The 17,717-nt window shown below is 43.7% G+C and overlaps 1 protein-coding gene across 4 annotated transcripts in view; it reads right to left on the bottom strand.

The window, feature by feature from the left end:
- DENND5A (DENN domain containing 5A) overlaps positions 1–4,634 on the bottom strand; it is a 135,019-nt gene extending 130,385 nt beyond the window's left edge. For 3 of the 4 annotated variants that reach the window (XM_060263148.1, XM_060263149.1, XM_060263150.1), the window contains exon 1: positions 4,254–4,456. In XM_060263148.1, coding sequence (XP_060119131.1) covers positions 4,254–4,380 — 127 coding nt within the window. In that variant the 5' untranslated portion in view covers positions 4,381–4,456. Of the gene's footprint in view, positions 1–4,253 lie in introns of all 4 variants that reach the window. The other variant, XM_060263147.1, reaches the window with a different exon arrangement.
- Positions 4,635–17,717: the final 13,083 nt, after the last annotated feature.

The raw sequence follows: 17,717 nt of genomic DNA, 5'->3' as shown, positions 1-17,717 counted from the left end.
GGTCACCTCTACTTAGTATTTGGAGGTGACACCCCCTAGAAAGTCCAAGGTTGCAATGCAAAGGCAGGCAGTGTGGCAAACCACCTACGGCAAAGGTCTCCCAACTTTTTGAGCCTGTGGGCACTTTTGAAATTTTGACACAGCATGGTAGGTGCCGCCACAAAATGGCTACCACAAAATGGCCACCAGAGGACATACAGCCATTCTCAAAATGGCTGCTGTATCTTACCTTCAGTCACTCAGTGAAGATACTTCTGCTGTGATGGCAGCTGCTGCCAAAGCAATGTTTTTTTTTTAAAGATGCTCAGTCAATCAAATCTCCGCTGGTATTACAAATCTCCAGTGGCCAATCAAAAGTCTTGCTGGTCCAAAGGCCCACATGGCCCCAACCACTTCTAAAAACACTTGGCAGGTACCAGGAAAGATGTCGGTAGGCACCCAGGCTCCAACGGGCACCATGTTGGGGACTCCTGCTCCACAAGGTTGCCATAAGTCAGCTGTGACTTTATGACAGAAAGCCCAAACACTACAGTGGTCTTGTGACAAGGCACTTATTATTATTACTAGGAATAAGGCCTGTTATGAGGGAAAATATAACGGGCTCTAGAAAGAGGCTCTGGGCGAGTGCCCTCCCTTGCTGTCTTCCCATCCACCCACACAAGGCTGTTTTCTATAGGGGAACTGATCTGACTTTATCCTTGAATCTTCTCCCCCCTCGCTGCAGCCTCTATCTAAGAAAAAATACAGCCTTTGTCTGCAGTGAGGACCAAAGCAGCTTACATCATTCTCCTCTCTCCTTTTTGATCTGCACACAGGGCCGGCTCGCCCACTAGGCAAACTAGGCGGATGCCTAGGGGCCAGGAGAGCGGGGGTGCCGAATCGGGCTTCCCCCCCCCCAGTGCCCAAGACAATCCCCTAATTTGCCTCCCCCCACTGCCAGCTCCCTCCCACCTGCAGCACTCCCGCCCCCCAGAAGCTTGCCCTGCCGCCCCCGAAGCTTGCCCTGCCCTACTGCAGCCAGCTCCCTCCCTCCCTCGAAGCTTGCCCTGCCGCTGCCTGCCCCCAAAACTTGCCCTGCCACCCCCCACAGCCATCTCCCTCCCTCCCATCCCCCCCAGTTCATGCTGCCACCGCAGCCAGCTCCGTCCCTCCCACTCCCCCAAGCTGGCCCTGCCACCGCCAACTCCCACCTCGCCCCAAGAAGCATACCAGCTCCAAGGTCTGCACGTGTTTTTAAAAGACCTCTGAAGGAAGTTTCTTCCCCCTCCTTTCCGGAGGGATCTGCAGCGGGATTTCTTGTGCATCATCTTTAGAAGAGGTTTCCTTCTGGGATGACAGCCCTACAGATGGTTCAGATGGTGTCAAGCGTGTGTGGCGGCAACCAGCTGAGGAGTACAAAGACAAGTGTGTCTTGCCTACAGTCAAGCATGGTGGTGGGAATGTCATGGCCTGGGGCTGCATGAGTGCTGCCAGCACTGGGGAGCTACAGTTCATTGAGGGAACCATGAATGCCAACATGTACTGTGACATACTGAAGCAGAGCATGATCCCCTCCCTTTGGAGAATGGGCCGCAGGGCAGTATTCCAACAATGATAACGACCCCAAACACACCTCCAAAATCACCACTGCCTTGCTAAAGAAACTGAGGGCAAACGTGACGGACTGGCCAAGCATGTCTCCAGACCTAAACCCTATTGAGCATCTGTGGGGCATCCTGAAACGGAAGGTGGAGGTGTGCAAGGTCTCTAACATCCACCAGCTACGTGACGTCGTCATGGAGGAGTGGAAGAGGACTACAGTGGCAACCTGTGAAGCTCTGATGAACTCTATGCCCAAGAGGGTTAAGGCAGTGCTGGAAACTAATGGTGGCCACACAAAATATTGACACTTTGGGCCCCATTTAGACATTATCACTTAGGGGTGTACTCACTTTTGTTGCCAGCAATTTAGACATTAATGGCTGTGTGTTTTGTAATTCTGAGGGGACAGCACATTTACACTGTTATATAAGCTGTAGACTCACTACTTTACATTGTAGCCAAGTGTCATTTCTTCAGTGTTGTCACATGAAAAGATATACTTAAGTATTTACAAAACGTGAGGGGGTGTACTCACTTCTGTGACATACTGTATCTGTGACTGTTAATGATGGTTAAAATGCTTTAGGAATGTTGATGCAAAGTATGAATGCAGCCTCAGTCCTATAAACATTTATTTGAAGTGAGTCCTGTTGAGCACAATAGATCTACTTTTATGTAAACAGACAACTGTTAAAGAAACACACACAAACTAAAACACAAAAACCATGTATCCATTTTGAATAAAAAGTAGAAATAAGGTTCTTTTTTAACACCTCATGAGGCACCTTTGGAACCTGTTGTTGAAAACCTACTTTTAAAAAGTTCGGAAGAAAATAAGATTTTACTTTAAAAAACTTAATGGGACATAAGTATAGGAATAAACACAGTTACAAATAATGGTGCCTTGTGCCAGCACAAGGAGCCTTCCATTGGATGATGGTTTTGTGATTAATGAGACATAACTATAGAATTCCACCCACTATATATACTATGTATAGTCTAATGCCAAACATATTCTAGCTGAACATTAAGAACTCAGTCAAATTTTGTTGTTTAAAATAGGTTTAATAACCTCTGTGATAAACTATCTTTTTAAAGCAAACCATATAATCACTGCGACAAACTACTGAATTATTCAGAACGAACAGGGTATGTTCTAAGCATAATAATGCTGAGTTCTGCCACTTTTCATTTTTACAGTAATGGACAACCAAAAATTTAAGAGGAATTCTTAGGATGGAGACACAGTACAATCCTAAGAACATTTCGGAGTAAGCTCCATTTTATAGACTACTTGAGTAAGATTCTGAATAGATCTACTTAGAATGGTACAGAAGAGCTGGAAATGAACAGACAGGGCATGGACATAAAGTAATCAAAAATACAACCCTCAATATATCCAGCTTTTCTGTAAAGCAGGGGTGGGGAACAGTGGCTCTCCAGATGTTTTTTTGCCTACAACTCCCATCAGCCCCAGCCAGTATGGCCTAACAAAGCTACGATGGACTACAATTATGCCATGCAAAGAATTATCACAGTGGGCCTAAAGGCCATAAGTAGTGCAGCAGAGTAGGTAGCTACATTAGTCCATAACCCCCCCGCCCCCAAATGAAAGACAAAATACCTTTTATTAAGGGTGGCGGGGGGGGGGGGGGGAGTTGGCAAGCTTTTACCTCTGGGGGAGGGAAAAGTTCCCGGTCCACAATCTTAGCATCCTTTTATTTGTTTCATAACATCCAGCCAAAGGAAGAGTTCTGGAAAACTCAAAGCTTGCATACAGTGTTGTGTGATTTAGTTTGTCCCGAATGGGGTATGCTTTTGAGTTTTCCCGCTGTTACTTTAATTTTTTTTGCACGTGCCCCCCCCCCCCCCCAATCTCTGCTTTGAGATGCTTTCTTCCTTCTCCTTGTCCATAAACAGCCTGTCCATCCCATCACAGTCCTTATTAGGGTTTAAGTCATTTTGCATGCTAGCCTCTGGGGAAACAAGAATAACTGGAAAGTAAACTGCTAATCTAGAGGGCAGAAAAAAAGAGATCAGAGAGTATGACATCTCCCACCCCAACCGCGGTTAAAATAATGCTACTGCTGTTTCAGTCACTGGCTAACCCTTCAAAACGAGCCTTCTTTGAACTCCAAAGCAACATTAAGATTATTACGAAGCCCCGACAGCGTGGCAGAAGACAACAAGAAAATAACGGTCCTGCTGCCGCCAAAACAAAGCAATAGCGGCGCCGGTGTCCTCCACTCCACCACCACTGGCGCCCTTGACAAGGGTTCGTCTCGGCCAGCTCATATTAAAAAGGACGCCAACTGGACCCGATTGGGCCGGCATCCCGGTGGTTGTCGGGGTAGAGTCCTTGTTTAATGGGACAGGCTTCACTGACCTCTCTTCTTCTGAGCTGGGCCGCCCCTTAAAGCAACACACACAACCCCGACGGAGCAACATGAACATAACCTTCACCCGGGCGATGATAAAAGGCGCCCCCCTTTGCCCCGCAACCGGAACATCACACCGCCGGCCGCTTCGCCCGCTCCCCTACCCTGCTCCCTCCCCTCTCCCCGCACGCGTCAATGCGCGATGCTCCAGGAGAAGAGGCCCCCAGCCCAGGCAGCGGCTCAGCGAATGCGACGCCATTTGAAGCTCGGAAGAAGACGGGCGGACTGACTCACCGGAGAGCTCGTCCGGCTCCAACCCAGTCTCGGTGTCCAGCCCACAGATCACGAAGTAGTCAGCAAAGCGGCCAGGAGCAGACGACGAGGAGCCGGAGCCACTGCTGCCGCCGCTGCCGCCACTCATAGTGGATGAGCCCCTGCGAGGCGAGACGGCTCAAGTCGCTCGGCGGGAGGAGAAGAAGATTCGGGACGCCACCGGAGAGCCTTGTGCTTTTCCGGCTGGGACAAATGTGGCTGCCTCAGCAGCAGCCCCCACTGCTGCCTCCATGACGGAGCGGAGCGGCCAGGGCCGCACGGCATTGTGGGTAGCAGGCCTGAGACACTGGCGGGCAAACATACATAACAGGACGCTCTCTCTGCCCCCCCTTCTCCAGATGTTTCGAAGTCGGGAGGGGGAGGGAAGCGAGAACCGCAATGCTGCACACGCGCAGTAAGTGGAAGGGATGACGTGATGCTCCTTGCAGCCTGGTTCTGAGGGCTGCAGGGAAGTTCAGAGGAGGAAAGTGAATTGTGGAGAGATAAAACTCGTTCAGCTTTCCAGTCCCAGGATGTTTTTTTCTTTTCTGCACAACATCGACCTTGCCTGCCCACTACGCCAAGAGTATTGCTTCACTGTATCTCCCCCATAGGTACAAGCGTTCCTCCTCGCCCCATTTTTTTTCTCTGTTTCTTTCAGTGCCACCTAGCATTTTCCTCCTTTTCTTATACTTCTTTCCTTTGTTGGCCCTTTCACCATCACCATTTGAATCAGCAAAAAAAAAGGTTTTTTTGCAGGAGCCTTGTTCTTCCTCTGATTTCCCTTACAAAATTCTTGAATCCAGGATTAGTTCCACTGCAACTGCTTAATTCCAGTCACGATAAGGGACACTTGAGGGCATTCATAGGTTGAGATCAATCAGCAGGTATTCAAAAGGTATACCTTAGCCGTTGTTGCAATGCTCCAGAAAAGTACAGGCAAATCTTTTGCATAACACACAGCTATATGTAATCTAAGATTTGCACCCAAACATCTTCTGCAACACTATAAGGGATCCTGGAGCATACTCCAATGTGTTGGGAGAGGGACTGTGATGATTGGCTGGTACAGCATCTGCTTGGCGTGAAGAAGGTCCCAGGTTCAGTCTCTAGCACCTCCATTTGAAAGGACCAGATCATAAGTGGTATAAATCAATGCTGGAATATAAGATTTAAAAGTCAATAGGACTTTCTGTGATTGTAGTGCATGGTTTTAAAAGACAAGATTAGACAAGTCTATTCTTTTATTGTTGATTTGGAGAAGTTCACAAAGATGATTTTTGACTAAATGACTGTTCCCCCAGCTTGGAACTCTTCCTCTGTAGCTGCAAATACTTTAGCAAACTTGGTTTGGCTTGTGACTTTTTGCAGTATTTATCAGCAGCATCAGATACATAAGTTGTTCCTGAGGAGACTATAGGTTTAACATTGAGGCAGCTTTTCCTGGCGCATCACAGTTAAGGGGGGCAAATGCACTGATTGGGACTGACATGTTTTCCCAATTACATCTGTTGACTGCTTTATGTCAAAAGCCAAAGTTGCAATCTTCCCTTTGATATTTTTTAATATTTTCAAAGAGGCTTTTAACTTTAGCAGTAAATTCAAGAAGTGCTAGCCCAGTAGGCAAGGTAGAAATATCCTCATTACTAGAGCAGTTCTGTTGTGCTTTTAAATTACACACCCCTGGCTGAATATCAGCTTCTGCCTCACTTCGAACTTCTGGTTAGGAGGGCAGATTATCTCCTCTTCATTCTCATATTCTAAAACAGAGAAGCAATTTGATAATTTGAGTACACTCAAAGGGGATTTTGGTTTGTCTCTAGAAATAAACGATCCCCCAATTTTAGATTGTTTCTTAGCAGAGACATAAGCTTTGGATAATTATTGCCAGACAAATTCTATAAACTATTCTAAATCCAAGGTTGTAGTTTTCTCTAAAAGTTAGCACCTGCAAAAATGGTATATAGGTAACCAAGAAATTGAACAAACCAATTGCTACGAATATCTAGGCTTAACATTCAATTACAATCTCTAATTGGTAGTTCATTGTGACAGAATAATTAATACAGCCAATTTCTTCTCTTCTCCAATCAAACATTTTTACTACCATAAAGGCAACCAATACTTCCCTGCTGCAATCAAAGTTTTTCAGGCTAAAACCTTATCTCAAATACTGTATGGCATTCCCCTGCGGATTAACACCATATTCAGGCCACATTATTGCACCAACTTCTTGGAGTGCCCAAATGTATACCTTATACTGTAATTTGTGCAGAAACGGGTATGCGCCTTATAACAACCAAGGCATAGATCTTAACTTTTAACTATTGGCTTCAAATTTATTATAGGGCTGAATCTGATTGCTCAATTATCTTACAAAAGATGCTTACAATGCTGTATGGTTGGAAGGGATTATAGATAAACTCAAGCACATAGTTATTGCAATGGAAGATCTCTTTCTATCTGATGAATCCTGTAATTTTAAACTGATTAAACAAAGGCTTCTTGATTTAGAACTTACTAAATTATGTCCTGTTCAATATTATAATGTTCACCTGCGGCGCTTAGTCTTGCTCAACCCGCTGGAAAAATGGCCAACTATTTATGTGATCTAGAAAGCCCCCAGCAATGGAGAGCATTTATGTTGGCAAGGATAAATGCCTTTCCTTCAAATGTTTTTTATGGCAGATTCCTCCAAATCCAAAATAGTGAGAGACTCTTTCCTTGTGGGGCTAACAGTCCAGATTCCATCCAACCTATATTGCTGGACTGCCAGCTATGTTCTAAGCTCTCTAGTCAGCTTTCCTTTTCTCTTCACAGGTCTCATGATACCTTATCAAAACCTACAATGTTTTATGTTTTACAATGTGACACAACACACCTGTGTCCTATAAACATATGTCTTCTTGATGACACCCACACTATTAGTAGCTTTGTATTTATGTATCTACACTCCATACACCTGACTATGTGGGCTCTGGGTCACAAATGCTTGTGCCACTAGTCTTGAAGGCAATGTGAGAGGTTGTACTGCCTTTTTTATTTTTTCTGCTATAGTCATTGCAAATTTTTGTTTCTTTATAAAATGCCTGATTTCCTTTGTTTGAGAAATGCATACTTACAACTAGTGATCAGTAAAAAAACCTCCTAGAATTAAGCAGCTAAAATCTTTTGCAGTGTGTTATAATCCTTTTCTGCTTTCCTGTTTTGTGGTAGTTATACCAGTAGTCATCACACTTTTTTTTTAAATAAAGGACCCACTTTTAAACTTATTGTCCTTTTGGGGACCCACTTCTAAAGTAACTCCATACTGTTCCACTCTTCAACAAAAATTGCAAGAATCTCACATCAGTTAACACGGAGCAGGTCCTCTGCAAGGGGAAAATTCCTAAGTAAATTTATAAATGAAATATTTTTTTATATTTATAAATACATAATGTTATGGAGCAGGGGTGGCCAAACTGTGGCTCTTTCACACATATTGTGTGGCTCTTGAAGCCCCCACTGCCCTGTCAGCTGACTTGAAGGAGGCATTTCTCTCTTTAAAACACTTATCCAAGCCAGCCAGCAGAATGGAGAATGTGTTTTAAAAAGTTGGTTTCTTCCCACCTCTCCCTCCCTCTTCCCACCCCACCCCCCATCTATTTTCTTTCCTTCCTGCTCTCAAATATCTGACATTCATGTCTTGCAGCTCTCAAACATATGACATTTATTTTATGTGACTCTTAAGTTAAGCAAGTTTGGCCACCCCTGTGTGTTATGGAGTAACAGGCTGTATTTCATGGCTTGCACACATTATACAGAAGTGAACCCAAATTTGCCACTGAGTCAGTCAGAACCTCTTAAATCATCCTGTTCTTCCTAATCCTTCCTTTCCGCACAGTCTACCAGCAAGAGAACTGCAGCATACTTTTGGAACCTGATCCACAGTTTGAGAACCTCTAGTTTATAGTAATAGAATATCACTGATAAAATTTTTTAGACTGCATTAATGACTACTCAGCCAAAGATGAAGGAAGGATATACAAAGTATTTCTAATGGGGTAAGCCACAGGTAAGCCACCCCTCTGAATTTTTTTCCTCACCTACCTTGTCGAAACTTTTACAGCACTATAGAATGAAACTGGCTCATGCTTTCCATTTCAAGTATAATGCTGTTGGAAATTATAGTTCTTCAAGCCAGTGTTAATTCCACATAGTTGGCTAACAGTATATATCACATTACAAACTTTTATGCATCTACTAGCTCTCACTCAACACAATTGTTTAGGGTAATTAGGTCATTAACATCTCTTACAGAAAGACCTCAAAATGTGAGTAATTTGGCTATTAGCTGTGAGGCTTTCACAAGCTTTTTTTGCAGGCTTGTCACTCTGCCAGGATCTGCCTGCCAAAATTGATACAGTACAGGAACTGGAGCCCCCTTGGCTCCTCTTCTGGTCTGTTGTTGGACCAATGCAGCCAGCTCTTGTGAGCCAAGGTTGACAGGATCGTCAAAGCTGTGAAGCCTACCATTTGCCTCTTGGACCAATGCCCTGCATAGCTGGTAAAAGCTAGTGGTGATGGAACACAGGCCTCCCTGGTGGACATTGTAAATCTGTTCCTGAGTTCAGGGGTCTTTTCAGGGAGATTAAAGGAGGCAATGGTTAGACCACACTTAAAGAATCCATCTTTAGATCCTAGTGATCTATCCAACCATTGCCTGGTACCAAATTTACTGTTCCTGGGTAAGGTAGTTGAGAGAACAGGAGTGGAGCAGATTCAGAGATTCCTGGATGACACCTCAGCACTCAGTTCCTTCCAGTCCGGTTTCCACCTGGTCACAGGATGATGGCACTGGTCACCATCACAGATAATCTGCGCAGGCAGCTGGATCAAGGCAGGTCAGTGCTGCTGATACTACTTAGAAGCAGCATTTGACATTGTCAGCCACAATCTATTGCGCCACTGCCACACTGATGGGATTGGGGGAACAGCCCTGCAATGGCTGGTATGTGGTATCCCTCAAGGAGCAATCCTCTCCCCAATATTATTCAACACTTTAATGTGCTCCCTCACCCAGCTGGCACAGATTTTTGAGCTTGGGTGTCAGCAGTACACTGATGACACTCAGCTATAACTGTTGATGAGCAGCCAGCCAAATGCCACCCCAGAGAATTTGGACAGAGGTCTGGAAGCTGTGATTGATTGGTTAAGACAGAACTGGCTGAAACTAAATCTAAGACAAAGGTTCTGTGGCTGGACTGGAGGGATGTGGGATTGAGATGCCAACTTCTGACCCTTGATGGTATGCCATTAACACATAGATTGACAATCAGGGACCTAGGTGTGATCCTGGATGCCTCCCTTTCAATGGAGGCCCTGGTCAGAAATGTTGTTAAACTGTCGTTTTACCATCTGTACCAGGTTAAACAGTTGGTTCCCTTCCCTTAGCCACAATGATCCATGCAGCGGTCACCTCCAGATTGGATTACTGCGGCTCCCAACCGGAGGCAGGCTGCACAGCCTCGTCTCCGGGGGGCCATTTTGCCCCTTCGTAAGGAGGATGAGCGGGCAGGGCATTATGGGAGCTGAGGGCGGAGCAGGCACGCCTTAACGGCTGTCTCCGCTTCTGCCTCCCAGTCTTCGCCTCATGCTCGGGGAGTGGAGAGCTTGGACGAGCTCCTCCTGTCCTGCCCAGCATGGGGCCTTTTGGCGCGTTGGTTTTCGTACCACAGCGAGCAGCGGCGGCAATCCCTCGGCTGAGCTTCAGAGGAAGGGGCTGTAGCTCAGTGGCGGCAGTTTCCTGGTGGCCGCAGCCACTTTTGAGCGTTGAGGGATGGCGAGCACCCGGTTTTGGGCTGCGTGGAGGCGATAGGAGCACTTTTGGGTGCGGCGGTTTGCTGCTGGCTGGGTTCTTTAGCTCAGCAAGCGTTTTTTCTCTGCCTTTCCCCAGGGGTTGTTTCCCCTCTGTAGCTGGAAATATCAGGTCTAGCTTTGGGGACCTCTTCAGTCCCCCCGTCCTGATTGTTGGGGTGGTCTGCACTGTAGCTGGGCGGGCCTTTTAGGGGGTCTAGCTTTGGGGCCCTCTTCATTCCCCCCGTCCTATTGTTGGGGTGGTCTGCACTGTTGCTGGGCAGGGCGGTGGTGATTTTCCCTGTTTATTACTCCCCTGTTGCAGGGTGAGGCGGCAGCCATTTTTGCTGTTTATTACTTCCCTGTTGCTGGGCAGGGCGGTGGCCATTTTCTCTGCTTATTACTTCCTTGTTGCTGGGCAGGGCGGTATGCTTTATATGTTTTGGTGATTTTCACATTTTTTGTGGGGGAGGGGGGAATATTAGAAAGTTTAGCAATGCACAATGGATGCATAGACACCACCTTATACTGGAAACCTACTAACTGACAAACATACCTGCATGCCTCCAGCTACTATCCTAAACATACCAAATGATCCATTGTATATAGTCAGGCTCTACAGTACAGTTGCATTTGCTCCAATCCTACTGACAGAGATTCTCACCTGAGAGATCTACAACAAACCTTTTTGAAACTAAAGTACCTACCTAATGAAGTAAGGAGACAGATTAACAAAGCAGGAATGATACCCAGAGAAAATGTGTTACAAGACAGACCCCCAAAAGACCATAACAGAACACCACTAGTAGTCACACACAACTCTCAATTCAAAACAGTTCAACACATCATCAACTTACAACCTCTATTGGACAGTGACAGCTCTCTTTCAAAAATAATGGGAGGGGGGGGAACCTTTTCTTGCTCACAGACAATCTCAAACTCCTCACCCACAACAATGCAACATCTCATTTGATTATGGACACTGGTACCAGATTTTGCAATAAACCCAAATGCCAATTTTTCCACCACATACACCCAGACAACACAATCACTGGACTTAACAGCGTTAACTACACCATCTCAGGCTCATTTATTTGCTCATCTTCCAATATTATATGCCATTAAATGCCAACAATGTCCTTCAGTTCTCTACATAGGACAAACCCTTTGCCAAAGGATACATGGACACAAATCTGACATTGAATCACAAAACTGAGAACCTGTATGAGAACATTTCAGCCTCCCAGGGCACTCAGTGGAGGACCTTGAAGCAGCACTTTTACTGAGATATCAGGTTCTTACCCCATTAAACATGCTAGCACTCAGTTCTCACTTATACTCAGAATTAAACTTTGTTGGTCTTAAAGGTGCCACTGGATTCAAACTTAGTACTCACATCTGTTAACTCTTTTATTATCTGTATACTATTTGCTGCTATTCACAGACCTTTTATTCCAATCTTATCTGTACTAATGCATCTGGACTCTAATTAGTCCTTCCTGGCAACTAACCCCCCCCCCCGAACACACACCTGTAACACTTGAGGAAATGTATTAATGTGTCTGAGGAAGTGTGCATCTACACATGCTAAGTCTCTCAGATCTCCCTTATAACCAGAATTGAACTTTGTTGGTCTTGGAGGTGAAACTGGACCCAAACTTAGTTCTCACATCTTTTTGTTAACTCTTGTATTTGTATGCTAATTTGCTGCCATTAACAACTGCTTTAATCCAATCTCAGATATACATATTCCCCAGTTACTTATGCATCTTGATTCTAAGGCTTGAAGAAAACTGTTCATTGTATCTGATAAAGTCTGCATACACATAGAAGCTTCTACCCAGAATTAAATGTTGTTGGTTTTAAAGGTGCCACTGGACTCAAACTTTCTTCTATAACAGTCATGGTGATGGAAAGGGAGTCAGGCATCTCTGTGGTTGAGAAAAAGTTGGCAATGGGAAATAAATGACCTAAGAGAATTCTCAGGTTCTTAGGTGTAAAATGGCTTCTGTAGTCTAAATAAGAAATGTTAAACAGGACAAATGAGAGCAAATGTTATATACAGAGAAGGCTTGCAGAATAGTGACATTAGATTAGAGCACAGTGGACATTCTTTACCATTAGGCATTTCAAATGCCGCATTTGAAGGATGAAAGAGGAGAATGGCTGCAGATGCACCAGAGACACAGGCATCCTGCAGCTACCAAAAATCAAATATACCATGGATTATACATAACATTAACTGTCCTTTTATTTTGCTTAGTGTACCTAGATCCTGTCATTTGACTCTGCAGAAGCCTTTGCCCACCTGCCTGGCTGCTTGGTATGCTACAGAGCAGGGCTTTTTTGGTTAAAAACAAAAGCCCAGCAGGGACTCATTTGCATATTGAGCCGCACCCCCTGATGCCAAGCCAGCCAGAACTGCATTCCTGTGCACTCCTGCTCAAAAAAAGCCATGCTACAGAGCAACTGTGAGGTTGACTGAGCAACCCACAAGACAAAGACCAGCTGGATTTTACCGCAAGGTGGTGATAGCAACAGTGAAAAGGGGGGCAAAACAGTGGCTAGTCTTGCCTTATACTGTGACAGAGATCATGACATTGGCTATTATCCACAAGAACAGCTATTACTGGATTATTATTGTGGAATATATGCTCTAGTGTATCATGTGGAGCCCCCGTTTCAATGCCAGTTCCCACTAACCGAAAAAACTAATTCTTTAGTAGCATAAAACAGCCCCTACATGGCCACACCCCATGTTTATGTCCAGCAGTTGCATGTTTATGTCCAGCAGGAACAATTAGACTCTACAGAATACCAAATAATAAGAAAGTCTAATTGGAATTCAGTTCAGGAGTTACAACCCAAATGATTATTCCACACAGAGAGAATCAGTTTCTTGGAAAGAAAAAAATATTTGCCATTGACTGGGAAGGTTTGAGAATAAATTATTAGGCAATAGGAACAAAATGAGGAAGGGACGGTGGCTCAGTGGCAGAGCATCTGCTTGGTAAGCAGAAGGTCCCAGGTTCAATCCCTGGCATCTCCAAAAAGGGTCCAGGCAAGTAGGCGTGAAAAACCTCAGCTTGAGACCCTGGAGAGCCGCTGCCAGTCTGAGTAGACAATACTGACGTTAATGGACCAAGGGTCTGATTCAGTACAAGGCAGCTTCATATGTTCAATAGGAGTCAATTGCACCTTTAAGACCATAGCAGAGTGAGGATTTAAACCTGGGTCTCTCAATCCCACGCTAAACCAATGTGGCACCTAATAAGTGTTTATAGAAAGCAAACAGGGCCAGGTGGGTCTTTTGATTGGCCACTGGGCATCTGATTGGCTGTGCAGTTTGTTAAAGAATTGTTGCAGCCATAGCTGCCACCTCAACATAAGGAGTTTTTACAGCATTGCTGAAGATCAGCCTGTATGTAAGAATATAACTTTTTATAAAAGGCATCCTGCTAAACAGTTTCCGCCTGAAATGTTGCAGGTAGTCTGGAGTCATGCATAACCTTATTCTGATGGTATGACTGACTGCCTCCTGTGGCAGCCATTTATGATTGCACATACCACTATATCAGAATTCAAAAAGTGTCTTCAGACTCCTAACACTGGTTCCACTGTAATTAATTGAAGACAGAAAATTCCCCCCACAAATAAAACCACTCTTTATTTCCCTTTCCTGTATGCTTGAGTAGTATTCCCTGGTTAACTTGGATTAGAAACTCTATGAGGAAGGAACGTTTTGTTTATATTACACAGTGAAGTGCCATGTCCAATGCCAGTAGACCAAGAAAAGTGAGTACCTAAGGGAAGGAGATCCTTAAAACCAGAACTTGGGGTTCCGTCATAGATGTTTGTGGAAGAATTTGATCTTAGAATGGGAGGTACTACGCCAATCTCTTAAAGAGTTGTTAGTATCAAATTTAGATTTCTATGAATCAATGTTCTGATATCAGGGCCAGCGCTAGCAGTTCTGCTGCTAGAGGCAGCCCCCTGCTCTGTGCCCTCCCCCCCAAAAGCTCCCTCTATTGAAATGATATCTCTTGTGCACAAAGCGTGTGTGCAACATGATGACATTACAACCCCCCCCCAAGTGACTGGCACCGCTAAAACAGCGCACTGAGCTTAATGCAGGGGGAAAGTGCTCTTCCAACCCTGCCTTCAAAGGCAGGGTCGCAGGAGCGCTCTGCATGGGTAACAGGGTGCCTTGTGGCGCCCCCAGGTGGGGTAGCGCCCAAGGCCACCACCTACCCCCACGCGCCAGCCCTGCCTTGTATACTACATGCAACAGCGACTCAACAGAACATCTTGAAGCCTTCCTCATCTCCTCACAGAAACTGTTCAATTGAAAAGTTACTATAAATACATTTCATTTATTTAATTAATTTGTTTTATTGTAAAATATACGAGACATATAATCATATTTTGAATAAACTCCAGAGAATGTTAATAGTTCAAAATTCTTGAAGACAGACAAAAGTCTTAAGTATTCATTTAAAATCTTTGTGATTTTGGAGACAACCTCTTTTCCTGATCAAAAGTTGTAACTACCACCTATGTCTGAACAGCAGAAATTCAATCATCTTAAGTCAATGCTTTGCCACAGAGCTACCTAATATTTTAAGCTTATTTAAGTTTATTTTAAGTTTATTTATTGCCAGTGTTTTTCAGAACTTGGAAAGATTTAAATATAACCAACAAATCTCTACATGTTGACATACTGGTCCTGCAACCTTTCTGCAACACTTCTTTAAGATGAAGAATGGTGGGGCTGTGAGCCAGTTAAGGTTCTACAGAAAAAGACTAACGACTTTCACACAAGATATAAAGGCTGCTTTAGTTCATTATACCAATTGCATCACAAACTATTTCATCTTCACACTTTTGAAAAGTAATTAAACCACATAGTCTAAGGCTGCTGTGTGGTACAAAAATTTTCAAAACACTTAATCAAATTCTGTCAAGTGAAATGGTACCCTGAATGAACACAAGATAGAAGAAAAGTTGACCCTAAATTGGCTCAAATCAGCAAAGACATTACACCATTTGTAGAAAGGAGATCTCCAGCTCAGACCTATGCAGAGTTACACAACTCTAATCGATGTCAGTTACACTGCAGTAACTCTGCACAGAATTGTACTCCTGGAATACAAACTGCATGAGAACATTGCTGCAGACAGTTCTACTGTTTAGGCCAACAAAGTTCAGCATCATGTAAACTGGCCCAATTTTGAACCAATCTGTTTAAGGGGTAAAATACTCTGGCTAGTTAGAGAACCAAGCATTTAGCCACGACACAAGTTCATTAAGCAAATGTAAAAAATAGTTCTGGCAATTAAAGCTACATAAATAAAAGACAGAACAAAAATTATATGCAGATACTTCCTGTGCATTTATACATAATACTGTGATAAAATGACATAATCCACTCTCTTACAGGAAAACAAAGCTGCAGAGGGTACCAGGTCTTCCAAACACTTTTATATACTAGTATTTTAAATACTCCATTCAAAAGAATAAATTTTTCAGCAGAAAAGTCATTTCCTCAAAAGCCTGACAGCTGCAAAATTTGCTAATAATTTATCACCCAATTCAGTTAAGTATTATTAAATGCTCTGCAACTTCAACTACAGAATTCCCAGCAACAGTAATCCTGTATAGTGTTTTCCATTTATAGAACTGGATTTAAAAGCAGACAATGAACACAATAAAGCAAAACTTGGTCACAGAATAAGGGCCAGAAATTGGAGGGCAAGACACTGGAGATCATAGAATCATAGAGTTGTAAGTGACCTCCAGGATCATCCAGGCCAACCCCCTGCACAATGCAGGAAATTCAGAAATACCTCCCCCCACAGTGATACCTGCTCCATGCCCAAAAGATAGCAATTAAAAAAAATAAAAACCTCCAGGATCCCTGGTCATACTGGCCTGGAGAAAAATTGCTGCCTGACCCCAAAATGGCAAACAGCATTTCCCTGAACATGTAAGAAAGGGCTATGAGAACTGAGCACTGATGCAACCCTTCCTGCCCTCTTCTCATGACCTGGCTAAGTTCACAGAATCAGCATTGCTGTCAGATGGCCATCTTGCCTGTTTAAAAACTTCCAAAGAAGGAGAGCCCGCCACCTCCTGAGGAAGCCTGTTCCACCGAGGAACCACTCTAACTGTAAGGAAGTTCTTCCTGTTTAGCCCAAAACTCTTGATTTAATTTCCATCTGCTGGTACTACTCCACCCTTCTGGGGCAACAGAAAACTACTCTGCACCATGCTTTATATGACAGCCCTTCAAGTACTTGAAGATGGTTATTATCAATGTTCCCTCTAAGCTGCAGAGTCTTGTCAGCAAAAATTCTACTTTATGAACTACTGGTATTAAAGTCATGAGCTACTGGCATTAAAGTTGTGAGCTATTGCATAAATTATTGTGCTCTTGGGTCATCCTTCCTGAGCTAGGACAAAAATGTGTGAGCCGGAGGCTGAAAATCTGTGAGCTAGCTCACACTAACTCAGCTTAGAGGGAACACTGGTTATTATATCACCTCAGATTTTCCCATCTCTTTAAATGTCAACAAAACTGAAACACGGAGAGCCAATATGGACTTGGACTGTAAGTGGACAAACAAAGGGTAAACGTCTCCCTACATATTCCTTTCTCTTTATACATTTGCATAAACTACATGGAGATCAGACAGCAGGTGTAAGATTAGTTATGCTGCCTTTGCCATCAACATTTCAACCCAAATTTGGAATGTGTGTGGTTGCTATTTGTACATATTTAAAGAGAAAGTACAGCCAATCACAGAGCTCTGAAGTCATTTCTATTTCCAACCTTAGTTCTTTTCTACTATTTTTTCACAAGACTCACTGTGACTCACTATGTACATATTGTGCCTAATGGTGTCTTAAACACAACCATTTGGTGTCTTAAACACAACCAGTGCTCAACCATTTCTATATTCCACAACTGTTAATTTTCCATCTTATGCCTCACAGTTGCCAAGCATCCTGGAGATTTTAGTTTGATTTCATTACAGTACTGTTTATCCTCAGCTGATTTTGAACTGGCAAAGCAGACATCTGAAGAATTCCATAGCATGAAATTAAAGATTATGAATTCCATAGCATGAAATTAAAGATTATGTGCTGAAGAGCCACACAGGACTTTTAGTCAAAGCCAAAGAATGCTGCACATTTTGGATGGCTTATAAACTAGTAGTAGGGGAATGCCAGAGAGCAAAAGGATGCCCATAAATTTTAAAGGAGCCAAGAGAGGGCCAACAGGTACAGTCTTCACTTCTTCAGTCAAGCCAATATTATATGTGCATTACTACCTGTGTACTATGTTTTGCAAATCGGCTTTGATTCAGACAGAGATAGAAAACTGGAATGTAATCTGGATTTATGAAACTTAAAAAGTTCATGACAAATATACTGCTTGCTGCATAAATTCCTACAGAAATGGTCATATAAAGTAGATATTCCCAGTGATAGGCATGTGCCTAAGAACCATTATATCATGAACAGTACCATGGAACCCCACAACAGAAAACAATAATGATTCAAAATGGCATCAATTCCTTCCAGTAATATTTGAAAACAAAACATAAG

Source organism: Heteronotia binoei, chromosome 21 (assembly GCF_032191835.1).
Source record: "Heteronotia binoei isolate CCM8104 ecotype False Entrance Well chromosome 21, APGP_CSIRO_Hbin_v1, whole genome shotgun sequence".
NCBI classification, from domain to species: domain Eukaryota; kingdom Metazoa; phylum Chordata; class Lepidosauria; order Squamata; family Gekkonidae; genus Heteronotia; species Heteronotia binoei.
The sequence above is the reverse complement of the archived record's forward strand: the minus strand, read 5'-3'. Positions and strand labels throughout refer to the sequence as shown.